This window comes from Hyaena hyaena, unplaced genomic scaffold (genome assembly GCF_003009895.1).
Source record: "Hyaena hyaena isolate Hyena2069 unplaced genomic scaffold, ASM300989v1 scaffold_401, whole genome shotgun sequence".
Taxonomy (NCBI): domain Eukaryota; kingdom Metazoa; phylum Chordata; class Mammalia; order Carnivora; family Hyaenidae; genus Hyaena; species Hyaena hyaena.
The window spans coordinates 1,343,878-1,364,876 of NW_024081030.1; the positions used below are offsets into that span (position 1 = coordinate 1,343,878).

At 41.6% G+C, this 20,999-nt stretch overlaps 1 protein-coding gene across 2 annotated transcripts in view; it reads right to left on the reverse strand.

Moving 5' to 3' along the window:
• Window positions 1–20,999, reverse strand: part of SPON1 (spondin 1) — a 263,826-nt gene that overhangs the window by 229,101 nt on the left and 13,726 nt on the right. For both annotated transcript variants that reach the window (XM_039251833.1, XM_039251832.1), the window contains exon 2: window positions 14,958–15,064. In XM_039251833.1, the coding sequence (XP_039107764.1) occupies window positions 14,958–15,064 (107 nt within the window). The remainder of the gene's footprint in view (window positions 1–14,957; window positions 15,065–20,999) is intronic.

Here is a 20,999-nt window from a genome sequence, read left to right on the forward strand (position 1 = left end):
CTTTGAGATGGGAAGGGGTAGAAAGTCAGTGCCAGAATTTTTGTCTTTACCATAGTGTCAGTGTCATTCCATTGTCAGAAACAAAAACTTGTTTTAGGGCTGAATTTAAACAGGTACACCTAAAAACTGACAACTATTTATTAAATGCCTACTACTATGTGCCAGGCACTATAACAGTTCGGAACAGATACAGTGCTTAACAAAGCCGTGTCCCTACTTTCATGGAGTTGACGTTGTAGGGAGGAGAAATAGCTATTAAGCCCGCAAGTTATAACATGTCAGGTGGTGATAAGTCAAATAAAGAGAACTAAAGCAGGATAAATGGGACTGAGTGATGCCAAGTATTGTTTTATAAGATATGGTCAGAAATGGACTCTTTGACAAAAATGACCTTAGAGGGGCACCTGGGTGGCTCAGTCAGTTGAGCATCCGACTTCAGCTCAGGTCGTGATCTCACAGTTTGGGAGTTCTAGCCCTGCATCTGGCTCTGGGCTGACAGCTCAAAGCCTGGAACCTGTTTCGGATTCTATGTCTCCCACTCTCTCTGCTTCTCCCTTGCTCATGTTCTTTCTCTCTATCTCACTCAAACTAAATAAAAACATTAAAAAAAATTTTTAAAGGTAACTACACAAGAATGGGACTTGCAAGTTGTAGTTTAATAACTATGTGGTAAATGAATAGGGACTCCTTTTAGCTAATATTCTGGCTTCCCACAAACAAAGGACTATGGAACTTCAGGTATCAGCTGGAGTCAACTGGAGGGACAGTTTTGTGTCCAAGGGGGTACATGAAGACAGAATAACTTGGCAAAGGTTATTTATACTCTCTAAAAATAAGCTCTGAGTCAGGCTCCTACTCAAATTCCTACTTGATTGGGTGTGACAGAAAGTGATATAATATACATCAAGAGCCTAAAACTATTTGGTACAGAAACTCGGGATTCTAACCTTGAAAATGATTTATTTATTTTTTAATGTTTTTTATTTATTTCTGAGAGAGAGATACAGCATGAGTAGGGGAGGGTCAGAGAGAGAGGGAGACACAGAATCTGAAGCAGGCTCCAGGCTCTGAACTAGCTGTCAGCACAGAGCCCCACGCGGGGCTAGAACCCATGAACCACGAGATCGTGACCTGAACCAAAGTCAGACGCTTAACCAAGTCACTCAGGTGCCCTGAAAATGATTTAAAATATAGAAAAGCAATGGCCAGGGGCACCTGGGTGGCTTAGTTGGTTAAGCGTCTGACTTAGGCTCAGGTCATGATCTTCCAGTTCATGAGATCAAGCCCGCATTGGGCTGGCTGCTAACAGCAGAGAGGATCTCGCTTGGGATCCTCTGTTTCCCACTCTTTCTGCCTCTACCCTGCTCATGCTCTCTCTCTCTCAAAAATAAATAAGCATTAAAAAAAAAAAAAAAGAAAAGCAATGTCCATAGGGCAGGGATTTTTGTCTGTCTGATCATAGCTATATTCTCACAGCTTAGAACATGCCTTATACATGCTAGTCTTAATAAATATTTGGTGAATAAATATGTGACAAGGATTTTCTTTATAAACATTAATTATAATATTTTTAAAATTTACCTAAATTTCCTACAATAGGCTACTGTTTAAGTAAAATATGATCCATTCACTCTTTGGATTTAACTCTATTTTGAAAAACAACAACAGATGGCTTAAATGTTTGTCAGAATTAAAATCTGACCCATAAAGTAATTAGATATGGAATGGAGACTCATTTTCATTTTAAAGATGAGGGCATTACAAAGCCACACAGTGACTTATTGGCATTTTTAAGCCACTTGATACATAAATGATACAAATTCTTTCAAAGAGGATACAAACAAGTGGAAAGATATGGAAGAATTCATATAGTGAAAAATTTCCATACTGTCTAAAGCAATCTTCAGATTCAATGCAATCTCTTTCAAAATACCAACAGCATTTTTCACAGAACTAGAACAAATAATACTAAAATTTGTATGGAATCACAAAAAAAAAAAAAAAAACCCCAAAACCCTAACAGGCCAAGCAATCTTGAGAAAGAAAAACAAAGTTGGAGGTAGCACAATCACAGATTTTAAGCTATACTGAAAAGCAGTAGTAATGCAAACAATATGGTACTGGCACAAAAATGGACACATAGATCAAAGAACAGAATAGTGAGCCCAGAAATAAACCCATGCTTATATGATCAACTGATATATGACGAAGGAGAAACAAGAATATACAATGGGGAAAGGCAGTCTCTTCAATAAATAGTGCTGGGAAAACTGGACAACTACATGAAAAGAATGAAAATGGACCACTTTCTTTTACCATACCCAAAACTAAACTCAAAATTGATAAAAGACCTAAATGTAAGACATGAAACCATACATCTCCTAGAAGAAAAACATAGGCAGTAATTTCTTTGACACTGGCCGTAGAAAAAATTTTTTAGATATGTCTTCTCAGGCAAAAGAAACAATAGCAAAACTATTAAGACTATGTCCAAATAAAAAGCTTTTGCACCACAAAGGAAACAATCAACAAAATGAAAAGGCAACCTACTGAATGGGAGAAGCTATTTACAAGTGATATATCTGACAAGGGGTTAACATCCAAAACATACAAAGAACTTATACAACTCAACACCAAAAAACAAATAATCTGATTAAAAATGGGCAGAAGACAGGGATGCCTGTGTGGCTCAGGTGATTAAGCATCTGACTTGATTTTGGCTCAGGTCATGATCTCATGGTTCATGAGTTCGAGCCCCATGTTGGGCTCACGGCACAGGGCCTGCTTGGAATTCTCGTTCTCCCTCTTTCTCTCTACCCCTCCCCTGCTCCTTCTCTCTCACTTGCTTTCTCTCTCTCAAATAAATAAACTTTAAAAAGTGGGCAGAAGACCGAAATAGATTTTTCCAGAAAATACATACAAATGAAAAGATGCTCAACATCAGTCATCATCAGGGAAATGCAAATCAAAACCCCAATGAGCTATCACCTCACACCTGTCAGAATGGCTAAAATCAACAATACAAGAAACAACACGTGTTGGCAAGGATGTGGAGAAAGGGGAACCCTTTGCACTGATGGGAACACAAATTGGTGCAGCCACTGTGGTAAACAGTATGGAGGTTCCTCAAAATATTAAAAATAGAGGTGTGCCTTGGTGGCTCAGTTGGTTGAGCATTCGACTTCAGCTCAGGTCATGATCTTGCGGCTGGTGAGTTTCAGCCCCACGTTGGGCTCTGTGCTAACAGCTTGGAGCCTAGAGACTGCTTTGGATTCTGTGTCCCCCTCTTTCTCTGCCCCTCTCCCACTCGTGCTCTGTCTCTCTCTTATCTCAAAATAAGTAAACGTTAAGCATTTTTTTAAATTAAAAATAAAATACCATATGACTCAGTAATTCCACTACTGGGTATTTACCCAAAGAAAGTAAAAAAACACTAATTTGAAAAGATATCTGCACCCCTATGTTTATCACAGCATTGTTTACAATAGGAAAGATATGGAAGCAACCCGTATCGATCTATGGATGGATGGATGGATGGATGGATGGAGATGTGGCATCTGTATGTACAATAGAATATTGCTCAGCCATAGAAAAGGATGAAATTTTGCCATTTTTGAGAACATAGCTGGGCCTAGAAGGTATAATTTTTTTTTCAAAATTTTTAATGTTTTATTTATTTCTGAGAGAGAGGGAGATACAGAATCTGAAAAAGGCTACAGGCTCTGAGCTAGCTGTCAGCACAGAGCCCGACGCGGGGCTCGAACCCACAAACCGTGAGATCATGACCTGAGCCGAAGGTGGAAGCTCAACCAACTGAGCCACCCAGGTACCCTGAAGGTATCATAATTCAGACAGAGAAAGACAAATACCATATGATTTTACTTATATGTGGAATCTAAAAAAGAAAGCCAATGAATAAACAAAAAGCAGAAACATAAATAAATATAAAGAACAAAATATAAATATATAGAATATAAATAAATATAAAGAACATAAATATGTAAATATAAAGAACAAACTGATGGTTCCCAGAGGGGAGCAGGATGGGAGGATGGACAAAATGGGTGAAAGTGAGTGAGAGACACAGGCTTCCAGTTACGGAATGAATAAGTCACAGGTATGAAAAGTATAGCATAGGGAATATACTCAATGGTATTAAAAGCTCGCTTCGGCAGCATATAGACTACAGTCAACGATAATGTAAGAGTGATGTATAGTGACAGAATGCGGCTACACTTGTAGGGAGCACAGCATAACGTATACAGTTATCAAATCACTATGTTGTACACCTGAAACTGGTGTAACACTGTGTGTCAACTATACTTCAATAAAAAAATGAAAAATAAAAATTTAAAAGTGAAAATTAAAGATGAGAGGATTCCAAGGCAACACAATGGCTTACTGGCATTTTCAATATATTTAACAAGTAAGTACCTAATAGAAGTTCTTTGGAGGCAATAAGAGCTATATGTTGTCTGCTAAACAATTCTATGATGTATTTGAAAATGACTTCTAGACCGTTAGGAAGATAGATGTGGAAACAATACTCGTTCCCATGCAAGAAAGCATGAGATCAACGAATGCCCACAGACAAGGGCCAGAAATTCCAGCAAGTCATCCATCAATTTGGGAAACATTTATCAACTGGCCAGGGTGCCAAACCTTGGAGAGGCCGTGGGAATACAGAGATGGCCACAGCCCAGATTTCCGTCTATTTGCAGAATCTCGTTGGCGAACAGGGATTTAACACATTAAGGCCACAGTGTGTGAAGGACCGAATAAAGGGAGGTGTCAAGTGTGAGAGAGCTCGTAAAGGACCCGTGAGGTGATGAGCCCAGTGTGCTTTCTGGAACAGCCCTGAGAAGATTTTAGGGGGCAAGCAGTCACCTTCTGTCTGTCCTTCCCACATTTCTGCGCCTGGAGCCACACAAGATGCTGAATACAGAACATGGCGGACAGTCTGTCCTCACATGTTTCCATCCGCGCTCACCACCATTTATGGCTCTGTGGCCTTTGTCACGTTTCTGTTTCACTCAGTATTACCTGGCCTGTGTGATGGGGATGAGAACAGTGTCCACCTCATGCGATGGATCAGAAACTCACAGGAAACTAGTAGATTTGTTTATTTATGTGACAAGTATTTACTGAGTGCCTGTTGTGTGGCAGGCATTGGACCCAGCATTGGGGACAAAAGAAACGGGCTGTCCTGTTTTCATGGAACTTACAGCTAAGAGGGAGAGCATTAAATAAACTAGACTACTTCATACCTGGAGGCGATAGTTGTGGTTTCCTCTTTCTGCTCATTCCCCCGTGTGCTGCCTTTGTCAAAGTATAATTTGAACCCATTTTTGGTGAAATTGCTATGTGTGAGAAGGTCACAAAGCCAGGAGTGGAGCCCAGCCAACCACCTAGCACCCTCACTGACCAGAGTTTTGTTTTTATTTACGGGGTATCAAGTATCCAGCAACAGTGAAGTTTTTCCATTTTACTTTATAGTCTTCCCAATCATATGCCAATGAAGATAGAAAGAGGTAGATAAGCCTGTCTCTCCCCTCACTGGTGGAGTCGGACAGGCAGCTGGGTGGTTATACCGAAGCTGGGATGTCTGCTCACGTCTACAGAGGGACGGGGTTTGTGATTCACTGGCCACAGAGACGTGGAAAGGGCACCCCACTAAGCTTCTGGCTCAGAAGGAAGAGACATTGATCGAGGGTCCATTACATCCCGACACTGTCTGGGGAATTTTACATAAATTATCTCATCTGATTCTCAAAATAACCTTTCTCATCCCTACTTTATAGACGAAGAAACTATGATTCAAAGAAATTCAGTGACTTCTTCACCCAGCTGGTAGAGGTATAATTTGAGCCCGGGTCTGCTAACTCTAAAACCATGTTCTTTCCACATATTTCTTTAAATATATTCTATATTTATAATATGCCCAGTGTATATTCTAAATAAGCAAGGTATGTTAGAATTGGAAGAATAATGAGATACAGAGTCCTTTTTGAGGAAGAAAATCAGCCTAGAAAGAGGAATGCTTTCTCCTGTCATAATAACTCATGTGCCCACCAGTGACACCGCCAAATTCCAAATAACCACTTTTAGAAATAGAGGTGGTAATATATACACACACACACACATGTGTGTGTGTGTGCATGTGTGTGTGTGTGTATGCAGAGAGAGAGGGAGGGAGACATTACTTTAACCCTGTAATTTAATTCTTGAAATTAATAATGAGGAAGACACTAACAAAGATTTATGTGTTGTGTTCATTGCAGTGTTTCGGGTTTTTTTTAATGAGTAAAGAGGAAAAAAATAAAAAAGGAAAACTACCTATCTTGCCCAACAACAGAGGAATAGTGGAATAAATTATAATTCAATGGAATAGCGGAGTATTATAAAGTCATTAAAATTCATGCTGTGGAATAATGTTTAATTGCATTGAAATATACTCATAATACAATGTTCATGAAAAATAAAAGAGGTCATAAGACCCTATATATAGTTGGTTCCAATAATTGTTGAGCAACTAGATATATGCATATATATTTAAAATCTGGAAGGAAATATACCCAAATGTTAGTAATGATTATTTCTCTGTTATAAGAGGGCATTTTTTATTTCTTCTTTATCTCCTTCTGTATTTATCCTCTTCTGTATTTTCCAACACAAAACAAGGGTGTGCTCTGTCGCTCAAATCCCCACAGAGCATCTGGTTCTCAGACTCAGGGCTTGCTTGCTTGGAAGGAAACTGCTTTTCATCCTCCCTGGTAGCAGAGACCAGAGACTGGGGCTGGAGAAGCCTGAGGACCCCATGTCTACCCCAGGCACTCACAAGGCAAACTGCTTCTCACTCTCCTTACAAGTGGTTTCAGATGGCAATTTTAAAAAAGAAAACTGAGTATTGTACAAGAAGTACTGCTATTGCTTCTAAAATGTGCTCTTTTGATGGTCTTTTTAGGATCACATCTTCACAGAGACATTTTACACTGAGTGAATTCCTGAAGGGAAGGGGCTAGCATGGCATGTCTTTTATCCCCTAGTTCGTTCATCCATTCGTTTGTTCACTCATTCACCCATTCATTCATTCATTCATTCATGTAAGAAAACTTATTGCGTCCTTGCTGGGCTATGCACTAATCAAAGAAGATACAGTGAAACATTACGTAGGGAAAGTTTTAAAATAGAGGTCTGAGGGGGCGCCTGGGTGGCTTAGTCGGTTAAGCGTCGGACTTTCGCTTAGGTCATGATCTCGCGGTTCGTGGGTTCGAGCCCTGCGTCGGGCTCTGTGCTGACTGCCAGCTCAGAGCCTGGAGCCTGTTTCAGAGTCTGTGACTCCCTCTCTCTCTGACCCTCCCCTGCTCATGCTGTCTCTCTCTCTCTCCTAGAAATAAATTAAAAAAAAAAAAAACATAAAAAAATAAAATAAAATAGAGGTCTGAGAAAAAATAGAGGGGACTTCACACATCCCCTTCATTCTCATCCCCTGTCCACCTGTAAGCTTGAACCACCCAAAGAGACAACTCTAAGTAATCACCTCTATAAATGTCTTTTCTCTCCTCTCAAATCAGCACTCCTTCCTCATTTCCTGAAAATGACTGCTTTCTTACTGGCAACACATGCAACAATTCTAGCACCTAGCATGTTGCAAAATAGTTCTTTCTATATCGTTCTTCTCTGTTTGCTGAGCATGCTTCCATAAATGCAAATCTCTCTTCTTGTACATGTACAGTTGGCTTACTCTGGGTCCCATGCAGGAGATGATAGCATTTCATCAATTAGTGGTCAAATGAGACCGCCCCAATAGCTAAACAAGTCAATATCTAGATGCTTCTATAACCCACTTGAGATCCACCAGTGTACATAGCACACCAGGGTTGGGAAGTTCCGCTGTAGATCGTGACCACCTGATACCAGGCATCAGGCCTTAATTATTCATCTCAATATGCTCAGAGCCTAGTATGGTGCCTTTCACAGCTAATGAAATGTTTCATCCCAGCTAACGTTTATTGAGTGCCTACCATGTCCAGGTATGGTGGTGGTGGTTAGAAATATACTAGTGAGCAAAACAGATACGGTTTTGCCCTATACAGTTCGGTAGGTGCAGAGCAATGTTAAACAAAAAAAAACTCTGAAGGAAAAGTACAGTATGGTACGAATGCTAAGGAAATATCTAAATAAATGATTAAATAAAAGAAAAAACTGTATATTTCACACTGTAATATTCGTTCACTAGAAAGGTATGTTCTATATATGAAGAAAGAGAATATCCTGTGAGCTCTCTCAGGATGGACTAAGAATCCCATAAAACATGGGGCAACTGAGCGGCTCAGTCAGTTGAGCATCTGACTCTTGATTATGCTCAGGGTCATAGGATCAAGCCCTGTGTTGGGCTCCCCAGTGAGCACGGAACCTGCCTGGAGTATTCTCTTTCTCCTTCTGCCCCTCTCCCCAACTCACATGCTCTCTTTCTCTAAAAATTAATAATCCCATAAAAGAATCTAACTCCTGTGTTCATGCACCTATGATGCGTACTAAGACCTCATTAGTTTTTCACGGTCCTATCTCAGAGATGACTCATTCTGAACTCATAGGCAACTAAAAGGCCTAGGGTATTTTTGTTGTCTGTTGAAAGTGCTGCCATAAATCCAAGTATCTCTTCTTGTACATGTGCAATTGGTTATTTGGATCTAAGTAGGTGACTTTCTGTGCTCCTCCATTAGTTTTCATCTTGCTAGAGCTGGTTAATCAATTTGACCTCCCCAAATCCTACGATGTCTAGTCCCGATATAGGAATATATGTCTCCCTTTCCTTTAGTGGGTGTGGTTACCACGATGACATGCCCAGATCAGGCTGTTGAAAGGAGGACTGACTGGAATGTTATAATCACCTTTGCAATCGATATATATCAAAAACATTAAAAGCTCCATATCCTTTGCGTATGTAATTACAGTTCTGGGAATCTATTCTACCAAAATAATATCAAACAAGGAAAATCATATGCAAACAAAACAAAACACCTTGTTTTACTCCATTATTTATAATACTGAAGAGCACATTGAAAAATCCTAGTATCTTTTAAGGGGCATGATTAAGTTCAGATGACCGTAACAAAGGAAAGTTTTCCTATAAACTAAGAAAATTCCTAAGAATGGGCTTGCAACAGCATTTTATTTTTAGAACCTCTCTGAGCTTCTCGTGTAGCTCAGGCCCCATTAGATGCTAATACATATTGTTAATGAAGAGATAATGAAAATAGCTGAGAAACAGGTGATTAAGAATATGGAATAATTAGTTATTTAAAAGATACTTGTTTGTATGGTATTGATAAGGGATATTCTCAGGCAAACAGCCCTTTATAAATGAGACTTTCTTCCTTTGACTGGCAGACTATTATCTAAGCCAGTTCATGCATATAGGCCTTAAATTAAAAATAAAATGAAATGATGGTATTATGAATTAGCAGCTTAAAATTTTGTCAATAGATATTTGAGTGCCTCCTCCATGTAGGGCCCCGTGGGAGGGGCTGGGGACATAGCAGCCAACAAGACAGATAAAACTCCCTGCCTTGTGGTGCTCACAATCTAATGGAAGGGGGCAGATAATACTCAAGTCGACAAGTAAAATGGCACCTCGTGTGGCAATAAAGGCAACAGGATAAAAATTAAGTGGGGAAGGATAGGAAGTCCAGCCCAGGAACTGAAGAGGGGAGGAAGCTTCAAATAGGGTTCAAATAGGGTGATCTGGATGGCTTCCCTGGGAAAGGGCCGTTGGATCAGAGACCTGAAGGCAGTAGGAGAATGAGTTGGACAGTTGGCTGGGCCACGAGCATTCCAGGGAGCAATTCGGTTTTAGCAATACAATTTTATAGGATTAGTGGGTTACTTTTGTGCAGGCAGTCCATCCCCTGCATTCCTTGTCACTTTCAATTACCCGTAAGTACACCCAGCTCACTCATCAAAGAGAGATTCCCATGTCTCTCCCTTCTGGCAGCCAGAGACAGATTCCCGAGTCTGTGCCAAGGCTGCCATGCTGCAAGCAGACGGGCAGTCCCACCCCCTTGTGCCTGGGTCTTTGCCACGTGGTGAGAGCACAACCCTGCATCTGTGGGCCCCATTCCCTTCCCCACTGAGTCTAAAGGGGCATTAAAATTCACATTTGTTTGTACCTGGTGAGTCCGTATTCTCTGTCTAAGGGCTCACTCATGCAGAAGCAGAATCATCCACCCTCAGAGTCACTTTCAGAACTAAGAATGTAATCTTAAACCAGATTTAAAGAATATTAGAATGTTGCTGTTATTAGGGCCTCAGGATTGTTGTGTTTGGAGTGAGGGTGTTAACAAAGAAGTGCTTCTAGATATGTGTTAATCACTACATACATGTTTTTAAATCACTGTGGCGTTTGTAGTTTCTGGTCACCTGTTCATATTCCAGTGGATGACTTTCTGCTACACCCGTTGGACGCAGAGGTAATTTTTAAGGTGCAGTTGCATGGAGGACACTGTAAGTTCCAGGAGAGCAGAGCTGTGTCTGATTTTCTTACCATCGTCACCCTCAGTGCCTACCCCAGGGCTCGGCATGGAGGAGACACTCCATGAATGCCCATGAATAAATGAATGACTCCAAAGATGACAGCTTTGGTGGAGAGAGAAGACATGTAGGCTGCCCTGGGAGAGGGAAGTACAGAGACCACAGTGTCTGAAGCAGGAGATGGAAGATGGAGACATGAGTCACGATTCCTCCCCCTCTAACCTCTAAGATGAGGGGAACACAGTCTAAGTGTGCATTTAACGTGCAAGGGCAGGGCAGGGGTGGGGAGATGAAGTGTGAGAAAATCACTGGCATGGTGTTTGGCCCCTTCCGCCACATACATGTTGGATTACTTTGGTCAGTCCTCTTAGCCCTTTGGAGATTCAGTTCCATCTTCTGGAAAATGGCGGTAACAATACTGACCTCACAGGGTTGCTATGAGAATTAAGTAAGATAATGCATATAAAGCCCTTGGCACAGAGACTTCTCCCGTAAAAAAGTCATAGGAGACCCTCATATTTTCACTTAACACATACACGTTGAGAGGCTGTGTGGAGCGTGGTTGGGAGCAGGGATCCGGAGCCAGACTGCCTGAGTTTGAAGCCCAGCTTTATCACTTAGAGCTGAGCAGTCTTAAGAAAGTTATTTAAGGGGTGCCTGGGTGGCTTAGTCGGTTAAGCATCCGACTTTCGCTTAGGTCATGATCTCGCGGTTCGTGGGTTCGAGCCCTGCGTCGGGCTCTGTGCCGACTGCCGGCTCGGAGCCTGGAGCCTGTTTCAGTCTGTGACTCCCTCTCTCTCTGACCCTCCCCTGCTCACGCTGTCTCTCTCTCTCTGTCTCCTAGAAATAAATAAAAAAACATAAAAAAAAAAAAAGAAAGAAAGTTATTTAATTGCTCTGTGCCACAATTCCCTCATCTGTGAAAAACAGGGTAACAGTGCTATCTCATAGTGTTGCTCTGAGGATCAAATCAGTTAATAAATGTAAACCACTTAGAACAATATCTGGCACACGTGCATTATTATTGTCTGCAAGGCATTTTTCCTGTTTGTTTCTCACTTTGATTCCTCAAGGGCTGGTGGAAGCGCTGAGGATGGAGGAGTTTGTGTTGGACGGGCCGGATCTGTGCCTCACATCAACATTGGCTCTCAAACTCAAGCATATGCTGGACTCACCCTGAGCGCTTGTTAAAACACAGGTCGTGGGGACCCCGGCCTCAGTTTCTCATTCAGTAGGTTTGGGTGGGGCTTTAGATTTTTTATTTCTAACAAGTTCATCAATGGTGCTGATGCTGCTGGTCCAGAGACCACACTCAAGAACCACTGGGACGCAACAAGAAAGTACGTCCAAGAGAAGGAAGAAGGAGGGATGCATGAAGAGAGAGGAATTCTGAAAAGGACTGAGTAATGAATATGAGTAGAAAGAATAATTTGTTCATTTACTCATTCAACAAACATTTACTCACTGCCCACTGTGAGCAGGGCCCTGTATTTACCCATCAGCTGAAAGGACCAAGATTTAGCTGAGTAGAAAGGACAGTGAGTTGGGAAGGACTATCAGTTTAATGAATTAAAACAGAATAGCATTTAAAGAAAGGAGCCACATCCTCATCAGGCCTAACTCCACACTGTGCCCCCATTAGGTCTAACACAGGCATCATTTACGTGTGTGGGGGGGCGAATATACATAAAATTTACCATTTTAACCATTTAAAAAAATTTTAATGGTTTTATTTATTTCTGAGATAGAGAGAGACAGACAGACAGACAGTGTGAGCAGGGGTCAGAGAGAGAGGGAGATACAGAATCCAAAGCAGGCTCCAGGCTCTGAGCTGGCTGTCAGCACAGAGCCCAACATGGGGCTCAAACCCACAAACTGTGAGATCATGACCTGGCTGAAGTCGGATGCCTCACTGACTGAGCCACCCAGGAGACCCCCATTTTAACCATTTTTAAATGTACAGTTCAGTGGCATTAAGTACACTCATATTTTGTGCAGCCTTCACTATCTCTCTCCAGAATTTTTTTCATCTTCCCAAACTCAAACTCTATACCTGTTCATCAAGAATTCTGTATCTCTCCCTCCCCTGGAGCTCCTGGAAACTACTACTCGACTTTCTGTTTCTCTGGATTTGACTGTTCTAAGTACCTCACATAAGTGGAACCAGACAGTATTAGTGACTGTGACTGGTTTATTTCACTTAGCACAATGTCTTCAAGGTTCATCCATGTTACAGATAGCATGTGTCAGAATGTCCTTCCTTTTTAAGAATTAATATTGCACTGTATGTATCCATCACATTCGGTTAGCCAGTCATCCATCAGTAGATGTTTGGGTTGTTTCCACTTTTGGCTGTTGTGAATGGTGCTGCTATGAATACGGCAGTACAAATATCTATTTGAATCCCTGCTTTCAACTATTTTGAGTATATATCTCTAAGCACCATTTTAAAGCAGATACATTTTGTTTGGGTGACAAGTTCACTTTCCCCCCAATCCCCCCTCCACCTTTTCCCCACTTAGAACTCTACCCCTCCTGACTCTCAGGTACCCAGACCTCTCTTGTGAATCTGATAAATCATCCACACTTCCAGGTAAATTAGCACAACAAGGACCAGGGGAATTTATTTCAATGCTTTACGGGCTAAACACATGCATGAATCTTCCTTTCCTTATAATGACAACTTTACCGATACACTGTCCAAACACACTTGTGCCAGGAACTTACTAGGTACTATTCAGAAACGAAACAATTTCGTCTCTGGAATCAAGACATCTGGTACAGGAATCTGGCCTTACTATTTACTAGGTATTTACACAAATGATTCAATCTTGCTAGTTTCAATTTCCTGACCCATAAAATAGGGATACTAGTTTCTATCTATTTGGCTGTTTGGAGAATTATAGTAAGAACCCTAATTAAGATGAGATAAGCCAAAATAAGATAAAAAAACTAAACCCAGTGCCTGGCATATGGTAAGAACCCAGCAAATGTTGGGCATCCTTAGTATTAGAACTGGGTGATTCCTTCAGATATATGCCAAGAAAGTTCCTGCTACCTAGGTGCACAGAACATCACTATGAGCATGGAATTAACGTCCTACTAGGTTAGAGGCCCAGAATACAAAACAATGGGCATTATTTTAAAACACAGGATTCAGTGGGGCACCTGGGTGGCTCAGTCAGTTAAGCGTCTCACTTTGGCTCAGGTCATGATCTTGCGGTCCGTGAGTTTGAGCCCTGCATCAGGCTCTGTGCTGATAGCTCAGAGCCTGGAACCTGCTTCAGATTCTGTGTCTCCCTCTCTATGCCTTTCTCCTGCTTGCACTCTGTCTCTCTCTCTCTCACAAATAAATAAACATTAAAAAAAATTTTTTTAACACAGGATTCAAAATGACAACCTGGCTACAAAGGATTAAGAGAGGTCTGTGGATGGGGAAGATATTTGGGGGCAGGGTCCTCCGTGAACCCACAACTTATACCAGCATGCCCCAGCAGTCAGCTATGGGTGTGAGTATTTTTCTTGAGCTCTTTTCTTTTTTATCTTCTGAGTTTGCAAACATCAGATAAAAAAGGATTCTAGAACAATGGAAATTTGAGACAAGAAATGGTTGCAGCAAATTTGGCCAGGCCTCCTCCTAGGATGGCCCCAGTCCTTCTGGGACATGTTCTGATGATTGGATGGCCTTTTTCTAAGCCTCTGAAAGGGGATGGTGTTCCCGCCACTTCCCATGGAAGAATATTCCACAGTGAAATATGACTCACTGTCAGGGCCCTTGCCTTTGAGATTCTCTTTCTTCTCTTGACCCACTTTCGTCTGGCCGTGCCCTTTTGTACAAAGTCAAACGCAGCCTCCCCTGGAGAAGGGTGTTCTGTGAGGGCTGACATTTAGAGACCATTACCACCTCTCACGCTCAGCTCTGTTCATTTAGCCAAGCAAAGCAGGTTTAATTCTTTTCATCTCCTCTCATAAATCAATCTCTTCGTTCCCTTAATAGTCCTTCTCCTAGGCTTTGAATTCCTTCCAGTCTGGCCATCCTGAGCTCTTGTTCCGTTTATACTTGAGAACTGCCAGTCAATCATGAATGGCTCTCAGGAAAAACAGCCAGGCTCTGCCAGGGCTCCAAGTGCTCTCACTGTGCTGGGCTGTCTGCTGTCCCCCAGGCACTGGGAGCCCAGAGGAGAGCCCTTCCTGGTGGCCAATCCGGAAGGCCTGACAGCAAGCTTGAGACATTTGCTAACTACACCATTATGGGTCTTTCAAGGGAACCCAGCCATTTTGATCCAAGGTCAAGGGAACTGCCCGAGAAGCTACTCAGACACCTGTACCTCTACTGCCACTCAAGCTCCTCAGTACCTCCACCTTTCTCCTGGCTTTTACCCACGAGGGCACAAGGGCAAGGGAGGAGCCCAGAGGAGTCTTACCTGGAAGGTTCCAGCATGGTCTTCTTCCTTATCACCCTCTCTGTTCTCTTTAAGGGCAATTAATGTGAATCCTCTGAAGTAGGAGGGAGGGGCAGCGGAAAGGGTTACTGTGGAGAGAGGAGAAAGCAGATTATAAGCACGGAAATCAGCTGGCTTCCATCTGGCAAATGAATGTTGGTGAGTTCTCCATCAACAGGTCAGGCCTGTGGGCTGGAGAGGCAGCAGACAGTGGAAAAGCCTCATGCCTTTGAGTAGCGAACTTTTGCTCTCCACCCAGGTCCCTCCTTATGTTTCAGAACCTGCAAAACGCCTGAACTATGATCCCAATTGGGCTTTCTTGAACCAACGAAGGCTTCGGTGAGCTCTCTCCCAGTATCCACAATTGGATAGAGATAGTCCCTGGTCAGGGGCACCTGGTGCCTCAACTGGTTAAGCTTCCAACTTCGGTCCAGGTCATGATCTCGTGGTATGTGAGTTTGAGCCCTGGTTCAGGATCTATGAGCCTGGAGCCTGCTTCAGATCCTGTCTCCCTCTCTCTCTGCCCCTTTCCTGCTTGCACTCTCTCTCTCAAAAATAAATAAATATTAAAAAAAAAAAAAGATAGTCACTGGTCAGCAACCCCAATCTTGACAGTTATCTAATGTTACACTTCCAAGAGAAATTTAGCTGCTCACAGCCCAAACTCCCTTACAAAGTCCTTTGGGGCAGAGAGTGCTGTGTGTTTTCCAAAATACACTTCCTATTTCTTGTAAGCACTCAGCTAGACCACTTTCCCAGTATCCCTTGCAGTTAGGTCTGTTTGCACTTCCATTCTGCCTAGGGAAAGCACGGATGGACAGGATGCATGCCACTTCCTGCCTGGCCCACACAAACTTTCTACAGGATCCTCCACTCTCCCTCTCCCACCTATGCCTGTGGAATACAGAGGATCCAACAGAAGACTCTGGTGTCCAACAGAAGATGGTGGAGTCACAAGATAGAAGAAACCAGGGTTTCTGAATAGCTACACAGAGAATGACCCACTGACCAGAAACATCCATATTGTACTTTGCATGAACTGGAAAAAAACTTATATTGTAGGGGATTGTTTGTTACAGCAGCTGGGATTACATAAATCTACATTATGGTCTTCCTTCTCACATCTACCCAGATAACTTCAATTTCATTGAATCTAGTTCAGGGGCTTTCTCGGCAATGGTGGTCACCCCTCCCTTTGTATCCTTAGCACCTAGCATGGAGCCTGATGTCTAATAGATGCTCAGTTCAAGTTTCTTGAGATTTATATAAATTGAGATCTAAATTACTGTCTGGATTAAAGTGCTAAGATTCTGGCCTTTAAACATGGAGTTAGAGACTCTTAGAGCCTTAAGCTATCTCAAGAATCCTCCATTCTGGCTTTCTAATTTCACAGACAGGAAATAAAGATACTGAGAGGTTGACAGACACCCCAAGGCAATAAGAGCACCCACAAGTGGACTTAGGCCAAGACTTCTCCCTCCCCAGTTTAACATTCACCCATGGTGGCATATATTGAGTATATTTGAGTACAGATATTCCATAAGCATTAAGTGTTAAAATTTTATAAATCAATTCATTTAGCATATACCATTTATGTGATTCTGATAAGCAACCACCTGTCGGGGAGGGACATTCTAGTCTTCTGCTTTCAGTCCTAAAAATAAAGGAGCCCCAAATTCCAAAAACTAAAACAACTGTCTTGGATAATGCACCAGTAGCCCATCAGCCCCAACACAATGACATCTCAGGAAAAAACTGTGAGACCCAAAGATTGCAAATCTCATGCTATAATTGGTCAGTTCATCCCACAAAAGTAAAAAAGCACTCCGATTAGCTACTGATGTCTATGAAAAGGTCAGGCAGACCTTCCTAGTAAAGAAGAAAGGGTGAGAGAAAAAGCACAGTATAATAGAGTAAGAAAGGTATGGTGCAAGCATACTGTAAAACACACTGGTACTTGCCATACTAGCGGCAAGCAGAAAATGATGATTATGATGTCAGAAGAAAGAGATGAGATCTCTGAGGAACAGACAGACAGCCCTAAAGCAGTCTTAGGGTGTCTAGAGTGGGGTGGTAAGTGAACAAACAAAAGCAAACACAAACAGACTCGTAGGTACAGGGAATAATCTGGTAGTTGTCAGAGGGGAGTAGAGGAGGGGGATGGGTGACATAGGGGAAGAGTACAAGTTACAAACTTCAGGTTATAAAATAAAAAAGGCATGGGAATGCAATGCACAGCATAGAGAATTTAGTTTATAATACTATAAAAACTTTGTATGGTGACAGTAGCTATATCATGGTGATTACATGTAATGCAGAGAAATGTTGATCACTATGTTGTACACCTGAAACTAATACAATATTATATATCAACCACACTTTAAAAAAACCTATAGATGGGCATAATAACAGCACTTACCTCAAAGTATCAGTGTGAAGTAGAAATGAATTAATACAGGAAAAGTTCTTAACATCATGCCTGGAATATAATAGGCACTTAATAAATATTAGCTCTTATTACCAGTGATGAGATTATCACACTGCATTTTGTGGATAAGTGTTTGTTTACCTATTCATTAAGTCCTTCAAAAGCAAGAACCACATCTGAGCTCAGCACAGTGATTAGCACAGAGCTGATGTGCAATTAAGTTTACTGAGTTGTGTTCATGGACTAGTAAACTCAGTATTATAAAGTTGTCGGTTCTTCGCAAATTGATTTACAAATTTAGTGCAATTAGATTAGATTCCCATCTTGCTTTTTGCGATATTGACAAGTTGATTCTAAAATGTATATGAAAATGCAAAGCGCCAAGAATATCCAAGGGAATCTGGAGAAAGAAGTGAAAAGTTGGAGGGCTTGGACTACCGCATATCCAGAGTTGGAGCTACAGAAATTCAGCCAGTGTACTATAGCAAGGAAAGAAAAAGGGACCAGTTGGGGTCCAGAAAAAGTTCTACAAGTAAATGGAAACTTGATGTATGATTAAGGATCTCCTGCAGAGTAGTTGGGGGAAAAGATAATGTCTTCGATAAATGGTGTGAGGACCACTGGATAACTATATAGAAACAGGTGAATCTTGGCCTTACACATTGTATGCAAAATAAACTTCACATAGATGATAGAGCTAAATGTGAAGTGTAAAACAACATAAAGAAAAAAACCAGTGACCATAGAGAAGATATATAAATGGGATAATGTAAAAATTTTGCCCAACAAGAAACATCATTAGGAATAAGTATGGGACAGTGTGGAAGAAGATATTTCCAATGCATATCACCAGTTGACTTTAATCCAAAATATATAAAAACTCTTTCAGATTAATAAAAGACAACCCAATAGAGAAAAATACGCAAAACACATGAACTAACGCTTCGTAAAAGAAGGTGCCCAAATGGCCAAAAAGCATATGAAAAGACACTCAACCTTGTTAGTGAACAGGAAAATAAAAATCATAAAATTAAAATAAAAAAAATAAAAAATAAAAAAATAAATTACTACTGCATTTCCACCAGATTGACTAAACGTAAAAGGATTAAAAATATCAAATGTTAACTGGAACTTTCACACACCGTTGAACTGAAAATAAGCAATTTTCACTGGAAAACTCTTTGGCAGTATTTACTGAAGCTGAACATAGACAGACCCTATGATCCAGTAATGTCACTCCTCAATCAACAGAAATGCATACCTATGTGTGCCAAGCAACACCAATCAGAAGGTTCATAGTAACATTGTATTAGCACCCAAATGGAAACTCAATGTCAATCATCAGTAGAATGGATATGTAAATTGTGGCATATTCCTATAATTGAATGCACTGTAGTAATGGAAATGAACGAATTACTGCTTCATTCAACAGAGGGATAAATCTTGGGGTGCCTGGGTGGCTCAATCAGTTAAGTGTCAGACTTTGGCTCAGGTTATGATCTCACGGCTCCACGGCTCGTGAGTTCCAGCCCCAAGTCGGGCTCTGTGTTGACCGCTCAGAGCCTAGAGTCTGCTTCAGATTCTGTGTCTCCTTCTCTCTGCCCCCCCATGCATGCTCTCTCTCTCTCTTTCTCTCTCCCCCCACCTAAAAATAAATAAATATAAAAAAACTAAAGGCATAAATCTCATAAACTTAATCGAGTGAAAGAAGACACACAAAATAATACATAAGTTATGATTGCATTTATATATTTGCATAAAGTTAAAAAACAAACTAGGGGCACCTGGGTGCCTCAGTCAGCTGAGTGCCCAACTCTTGATTTCACCTCAGGTCATGATGCCAGGGTCATGGGATCAAGCCCACCACTCTGAGCATGGAGCCTGCTTGGGATTCTCTCTCTCTCTCTCTCTCTCTCTCTCTCCCTCTGCCTCTCTCCTCGGCTCATGCTCTCTCTCTCTCTCTCTCTAAAATAAAAATTAGGAAAATGACAACAAACTAACCTATGATGCCAGAGGTCAGGATAGTGGTTACACGTGTGGCAAAGTGGAGTGAGAAGTGATTTGGAGGTGACACAGGAAGTGCCTCTGGAGTGCTGATCATGGTCTGTTTCTTGGTCTGGGGCCTGTTGCATGAGTGTGTTCAACATGTAGTAATTCATTAAGCTGTGTGATTTGTGAACTTTTCCATATGTAAGTTATATTTTGATACAAATATTATTCAATGATGTTTCTAAATGATAAATATGGCCCTCTCTGTGCATCTGTGCAGTACACTTAAAGGGCTCATCATAAACTCGGTTTCCCAGAATGATACATTCCTGTAGGAATGTAGTAAAACTAAGGTTTTACTCTACCTCACTGAGTATAACACACAGGATGGAGGCTCTGGAGGCTGAACTCAGTGTGGGTTTCAATCTGAAATGATCACTGGTGATGATGGTATTACACAGTATAAGCTAAAGGAAGACAGGAGATCTCATCCCTCCAGAGGACCCCACTAATGTGACCCTCTCCTGAAAGGGACAAACGTGCAGTATGTTCTGAGTTCCCGTAATGACTGAAGATGACTGCTCAGCAATAAATAATTGAATCTTCTCTCTAATGACTCCCCCCAAGAGCCTCCCAAGAGAGGCCATTCAGAGACCCAAGAAATGCAAGAAAAATGCTTATGAAGGATTAAAAAAAAAAAAGTCCATTCAGAGTCTTCCTGTGAGCACATACAGGGAACTGGTTAAGAGCAAAGATTCTGGATTAGAATCCTAGAGCTATCATTTATTAATTATGTGACCTCTGGCAAGTTATTTCACCTCCCTGTTCCCTCATTTTAAAAAAGAAGTTAATAATATTGCCTTTCTTAGAGGAATGTGGAGAGGATTAAATAAACATCTATCACAGTGCCTGGGGCACAAAAGATTCAAGAACCATAAAGGATGCTGATGGTGGTGCTGGTACTGGTGATGTTGGATCTGGAGAAGATGATGATGAAGATGATAAAGACCAGGGTACTCAGCAGGCTCGTTAATTGGCAATGGGTTTCCAAACGCTGGTCCTCAAGGACAATTACTGAACCTCCAAAGAAAAACTCCAGGAGGTGCCAATAAGGGACCCCCGAGACGGCTGCAATGGAAATAATGGTCTTTGGAGATGATCCTCCCAGGGCCAGGGTACGGGGAGATCTGGGTAAGCCCTTATCATGAACAGAATACCTCTCACCCAATTTTGATTACATACTTATTTGTGAACTACATGTTAAATGCTGGTCTCCCCTAATAACCTAGAAGTTCCATGAGAGCAGAGACCAAGTCTGTCTTAAGCTGCACGGTATTTTTTAGCATTTAGTGTGCCTTTTCACTCACAGTAAATGCTCAATATTCATTGAATGAATGAATGAATGAATGAAAGACTGGAAAGGTGTTTATCTGTCTTCAGTGCATAGCTTGCTCGCTCCTGCTCTGGTTCCTCCTCCTAAGTTCCCATGGGCTACCAAGTATAGTATGTCAGCCTCCCTCATCCTTTTGTTCCTGAGCACTTTGTGCCCACTCAGTGCTATGCCCCTGGAGACACAGAGAAAAGACATGGGCCTCTCCCTCTAGGAC